Source organism: Bactrocera latifrons, unplaced genomic scaffold (assembly GCF_001853355.1).
Source record: "Bactrocera latifrons isolate USDA-ARS-PBARC rearing strain unplaced genomic scaffold, ASM185335v1 scaffold_234, whole genome shotgun sequence".
Taxonomy (NCBI): Eukaryota; Metazoa; Arthropoda; class Insecta; order Diptera; family Tephritidae; genus Bactrocera; species Bactrocera latifrons.
The window spans coordinates 385,013-391,320 of record NW_017535897.1 but is presented as its reverse complement, the minus strand read 5'-3'; the positions used below and the strand labels follow the sequence as shown (position 1 = coordinate 391,320).

The 6,308-nt window shown below is 40.6% G+C and overlaps 1 protein-coding gene across 2 annotated transcripts; it reads left to right on the top strand.

The window, feature by feature from the left end:
* Positions 1–332: 332 nt before the first annotated feature.
* On the top strand, positions 333–1,612 carry LOC108968946 (protein NLRC3). 2 transcript variants are annotated; one of them, XM_018933310.1, is made up of 2 exons: positions 333–759; positions 828–1,612. In XM_018933310.1, exons 1-2 carry the CDS (start codon positions 357–359, stop codon positions 1,568–1,570), a joined length of 1,146 nt encoding a protein of 381 aa, XP_018788855.1. In that variant the 5' UTR covers positions 333–356; the 3' UTR covers positions 1,571–1,612. The 2 variants fall into 2 exon arrangements, with proteins under 2 accessions (XP_018788855.1, XP_018788856.1); XM_018933311.1 differs by having other exon boundaries at positions 919–1,034.
* Positions 1,613–6,308: the final 4,696 nt, after the last annotated feature.

The following is a 6,308-nucleotide window of genomic DNA, read 5'->3' as shown; positions in this document are numbered from 1 at the left end:
AGGGGGGGTTTATTAAAAAGTTCGATCCTTCCTCTTTCCAATAAGGGGTCGGGAGGGGGGGGATAGCCCGACCCTGTTTTTCTCCATAAACGATACTTAACCGGCGCGATACTAAACATTCCCCTTTTTATGTTCACATTTGTATAACTTAAAATATATTTTCTAATGGTCCTTATACTATATTCCTCCTTAATGTTGGATTCAAGTGTATCAAAACAACGTAATAAGCAACTTCAGCAAGCCTATAAATTGTAGGCAGTACATTTGAAGACATCAAAAAAATTGCTTATAATATACATATGTATAAAGAAAATAAAATTGAACATAATAATTCCTATCGGCAGTTTCACGACGTCATGTGCGAGAACTTCAAATTATGTCTACAGCCTACAAAGAATATCTCGAATAAACCATTTACACGCCTACTTTTGGACTGTTGGCAAAGAGAATATGACAAACGCCCTTATCGGAATTTTCGCTTCAATCTTCTTGAATTTGAAAAACGCTTGCGTCGAAAATTCCATCCAGTCTATGATTTTTTGGTAATTGTTAGCTTTCTAAAAAGGAGAGCCCTCTGCACAGTGCGACTTACAGGAATTCATTTAATACCTAATGAACACGATGTACTGCAGAGTTTTATCGAAAGCCTCGTAACGGTTTGTCGTATTGAATTGCGTCTAATGCGGTTACCGACAAGATTTTTTGAGCTGTTGGGAGATAGAGCTGTACATATGAATGTCAAAGAATTAATTTTAGAAGGTTTGTTAAGGCAAATTCTTTATGATGTTTTTACATACATTTTACATATACATATATACGAAAAAAAGGTACAATTTTGACTGCTCCAGATATAGAGGCTCTTCATAAATTCATTATTGAATCGAAAATTTTTCGACATTTGAACGTTTCCAATTGCAGTGTCACCCAATATAACTTTCCTTTACTAGCTGACGCCATTCATAAATCCAATTCTATGCGAAGTTTCGTATGTAATCGGCTAATCGGCAAACGAATTACTTTGGACACCTTTAAGATTGCACATGTAGTATCCTCACTTATCTGGCAGAACAAGTTGAAAGAACTGGAAATGCAAAACTGTGAATTACATTCTCGCGATATGGAAGTAATAAGCGAGTACTTGGAAACGTCAAAGAGCTCAATGCGAAAACTAAATTTCGCTTACAATTGCATTGGATGTGATGGAACTGAATATCTTTTTCGTGCCATAGTCCTTGGCAATACTTTAACCCATTTAAATATTGGTGGTAATAAGTTGGGAACTAATGGAGGCCGGACGGTGGCTAAGTATCTTAGCTCTTGTTATTTGCTTATCTATCTTAACATTACATGGAATCAAATTTCTTCGGATGCTATGAATTTAATTTTAACAACAATTAAAAAACCTATTAAACTACATAGGATTGAAATTATTGGAAATCAATTTGATGGCAAATCCGCTAGCATTTTGCTGCGCCTGCTCGATGCGGGTGTTCTATCTCAAGAGGGAATCGATGTAGTACCTGTTTATGACGATAGTATAGCTGACTATCGTGTCACGCGATACGATTAAACATTGCGTATACATACATATATACAAATATGGGTGCATAAATTAAACATTTAATAATACCTAGTGAAATTGTAGTATAATAAATTTGTTTTGATTTTTTAACAAGATTTCTTAATCGGCCTGCCAATGGTTATTGGTTTTGCAATGTATTTTTCGCAGTATGTTGATTGGGTTAGACTAATTCGAAGAGGCCTCTTTAATGTACAAATACCAAATGCAGTAAAATCTTCTTTAATCTACTGAGGTCGAAAAGGTCATCAAACCCAAGATATAACGGTATTTGCAATTACTTTGGGAGGGACATGTCTAGTTCTAATGATTTTTAAGTAGTACACAATGGAGAGTGCGATAATAATGCGAAGAAAATAGTTCAAATATTGTAAAAATTTAGACACCGATACCATTTTTTAAGGCAACTTTCATAACTCTCAATAAAAATGATATATTTGATCAGAGTACATATACAGTTGAACTTCCCTAATTCGGATCACCGACAAAAAAAACTTCGGTTAAAGAGAATTCGAGTTATGGAAATTTTCTTTTAAATATTAAATTTTTCAAAAAGCTGATAATAGGACTCTTAAAATATTCGAATAGCCCGAAAACCGATTATTCGAATAACTGATTTATAACTGTTCGTATGTGTATGCCGGAATGGCCTCAGCATTTCCGTTGACATTCTGTTTGAAAGACATTATTGATTTTTATTTTTATTAAAATTGTAACGCGGATTGATTTGCGCAGTGAGTCCCTGAACACCCCGTTTATCTCCACACTCCAAATAGCATTGCATTCGCTAACGCTATTCAACAACCATTACACCTACTCGTTACTTTTCGTAATTCAGCAACATCCAAGCATTCAGTTCCACACTCGGCAGAGAATTTAGCTCTCACCTCGCTCTCAGCTTTATTAGTTTAGTTACAGTTCACTGGCGTTGGAGAAACCAAAATACAAAAGCTACTACGATCATAAATACACACGAAGTTTATTAGAAATGAACAAGTACAAAGTAAAAGTGAGCACACAGTATACACTACATATATTAAACCACAGTATTAACTACTTATATGCGCCGACATATATTAATACTATATATTCGAATAGTCGGAACATTGCGACTGCTCTGCTGCGAGTGTTTGAATAAATGAAACTGTTTGAAATCTAAGCAGACTCTGATTTTTGCTGCAAAGTGTCTATAAACTTATATACATACGCATATAAAATTAGTGGAAGTTGAACGCTTACTACTAGATTTTAGAAATTTAGTCGGTCAAAACTCGTGGATCTGAGTTCAACAATATTCTAATGTAAATATCCACCTAGCATATAGTAAATTTCTCGATGTTATCGAAAATGCTTATTTCTTGCCTCCGCCGCCACCTTCAAAAACTGTCTTATTGGCAATAAGACATTTTCAATAATTTCGGCGCCATGTATTAATATTTTATGCATATGTAGTTTGAGTCTTGGGATGCCACCCATAGAGAACACAATATAATCTGGACGTTGCTATAGCATACTCATCTTTTGGTGTCTATTTTATGTCCACTTGACATAGTTTCCAATATAACTTTTAATCTATAGATGAGATTAATATTAACTTTTATTATATCAGCAGCTAATTGCGGGTTTTAAAAAAAATCTCCTAATTGTATTGCCATCAATAGTATTACCGAAATTAGATTTCCGCATGTCTACCAACAATCCAGTTGTTTGTGCTTTTACCTCTTTTTCTTCTTTCGATCTCTTTTGTCTATACCTTTTTACGGGTAAAGTGCTTTCGTAAAATCGAATCCTGGCGTGCAAACAGTTAGTCCAAATTCGAAAGCCTTGGCACTTGTCTGTAAATTCGGAGTCAGATTATTAAAATCTTTACATGTGGCTCCAAAAATATAACACTTTTTGATTTGGTATCAGTTGCAGCATTGCACACTTTGCCATCGACCATTGTCATTTTAAATATATGTTCAAAGGAAAATTTGTTCTCATGCAATTTAACTTCTGTACGCGTCGACTTTTTGACAGCATCTTCAACATAACTTATTTCCTCTTCTGTTACATCCACAGATTCTTTAATAACCGAACCCTAGTTGGTCTACAATATCTAGGCGATGATGGCGTAGGGTTTTGGCATATAATTTTTTTTCCTTCCTTTCCACAACTTATTCTAAGAGGAAAAAACAAGCTCAGAAACATATTGGAGTCTGTGTCTGCAGCATCTTCCAAATTTAATTTATATTTAGCCTCTTGCGATCCGTCACAATCCCACTTACAAATTATTTTTAAGGAATTCCTTCATTACCGTTAGGGAGGAGGTTCTTGACCTCACCCTAACCTCACAAGGGATTGCCCCGCTGATCTCGAACTGGAGCGTCCTCGACGATCACTCCTTTTCAGATCATAGGTACATCGAGTTTAGTTTAGTCGGTGAAGGACCGTCTAGGAAATCTTTGAGAAACCCTAGGAACACGGATTGGGATGGTTACCGAAAGAGACTTCGCAAACTCTCCCACGCGCACCGGTGGTGGACTTGTTGGCCACCAGCGATGCGGTGGAAAGTGGGTTGAAGTTTTCAGCTCGGCGTGCAATGCTGCGCTGGAGAGGTCCTGTTTGCTGAAATCACCGATAGGTATAGGGAAACCTCTATGGTGGACTACGCAGCTCTCAGATATCAGGGTGTCATGTAGACGTATATTCAACAGGGCCCGCAAAAGTGGGTCGTTGGGTGATTGGGCGTTATATAAAGCAGGACTTTCAATATACAAGTCCGAATTAAGAAAGGCTAAGAGAATCTCGTGGAAGAGCTTCTGCGGAAAAGTGGAAGGCTGTCACGAGTCCTCCAGATTCAGGCGTATTCTCGCAAATACTCTAGTGTCCATGGGGTATCTCAAGGACGCTAATGGGAAGTGGGCCCTCAGCAGTAAAGAAACACTTCAGATGCTTCTCGACGCTCACTTCCCGAGCAACATGCCCTCTGTGAGGGGATCTCTTGGGGTGCCGCATGGCGATTATGCGGCCTTTGTCGGCATTCTGGATGAGCGACATCTGACGTGGGCGATTAACTCGTTCAAATGATTAAAGTCCCCGGGACCTGGAGAGAAGTCAAGGTTGCGTTCATCCCGAAGGCTGGCAGGGGCTCCCATATCACGGCCAAGGATTGCAGGCCAATCAGCCTCTCCTCCTTCCTGCTAAAGACTCTGGAGAGACTGATGGACTGGTATATAAGGAGACGCATTCCAAAAGATTACCTGTCAGGAGCAAAACATGTTTATCGTAAAGGCAGGTCAGTGGATACTGCCTTGCATACTATCGTGTAATGGCTCGAGGAAGCCATTGAAGCCAAGAACTTCGCTGTTGGGACTTTCCTTGATATCGAGGGAGCTTTCAACAATGTCCTGACTGAAGCAGTAGTAACTGCTCTTGACGGTCTTGGGTTGAATCGAACATCAAGCACCTCATTCTTAGTCTTCTCTGCCACAGAGTGATCGAAGCAGAATGGGACAGGGCGCGTGCGAGGCGAAATGTGAGTAGGGAAACACCACAAGGCGGGGTTCTCTCTCCTCTTCTATGGATCCTAGTCGCTGACGAACTGCTCAAAAAACTAGAGGATCAGGGCTGTCGGGTGATTGCCTATGCAGACGATGTAGCACTTATAGTCAAAGGAAAGTTCTTTAGCACCGTGTACGAGCTGACGCAGGGGTATCTCAGCGTTGTAACAAAATGGGCGGTCGGTAGTAGAATCGCTATCAATCCAAGCAAAACAGAAATGGTTTTATTCAGCCGGAAATATAAAATCCCGGTGGCACCGTTGCCGCAGATGGGGGGTATTCGCCTGATACCGGCGGATACAGTGAAATATTTAGGGCTCATCCTGGATAAGAAGCTTTCATGGAAGCCGAATATCGAGGAGAGATCAAAAAAGGCATCTATTGCCCTATACTGCTGTAGTGGAGCTATTGGTAAAAGGTGGGGCCTCTCACCGAAAGTGGTCCTCTGGCTCTACGACACCATAGTCAAGCCCATCTTGTTCTATGATGTCTTCATGTGATGGAGGGCCTTGGGGAAAACCACAATGGCCAAGAAACTCGAAAGCGTTCAACGGGCTGCGCTAATTAACATATGTGGAGCATTAAGATCCACTCCAACCTGGCACTCAATGCAATGTTGATTATAACGCCGGTGGACATTGCCGGTAGGTGCATAGAAGCGAAGGTGGCTATCAGGCTCAGAGAATCTGGTTTCTTAAAGGAACGCGTATCCGGACATTCTCACAAACTTTGACTCCATTCCGAATCATGGAGTCGCCGAACCGTACTCTGGCGGTTCCTTCTCTGCCCACATACCGACGAGGGAGGTATGGGTTGGAAGAAACCGATGGACGAGAGGGGCAGCGAGCTTCTTCAAGGATGGATCAAAGCTGGGGGGGAAGGTTGGTGGAGGGGTCTACTGTCGGGAGCTCTCTATCAACTCCTGTTTCAGACTTCCCGATTACTGTAGTGTATTCCAGGCTGAGGTCGCAGCCATCAAGGTAGCAGCAGATTTGCTGCTACGGAGTGCATCTACCTTCAGAGAAGTGACCATTCAAAGAATGCCTAACGTCGCTATCTCTAGCAGCTAGAGTTTTTATGATTAGACTGGTATGGGTGGCGGGCCACAGCGGAATTGCAGGTAACTGCGAAGCTGATGAGTTAGCAAGGAAAGGCACCCTAGAATCATTATCGGTAGAATGGGAACG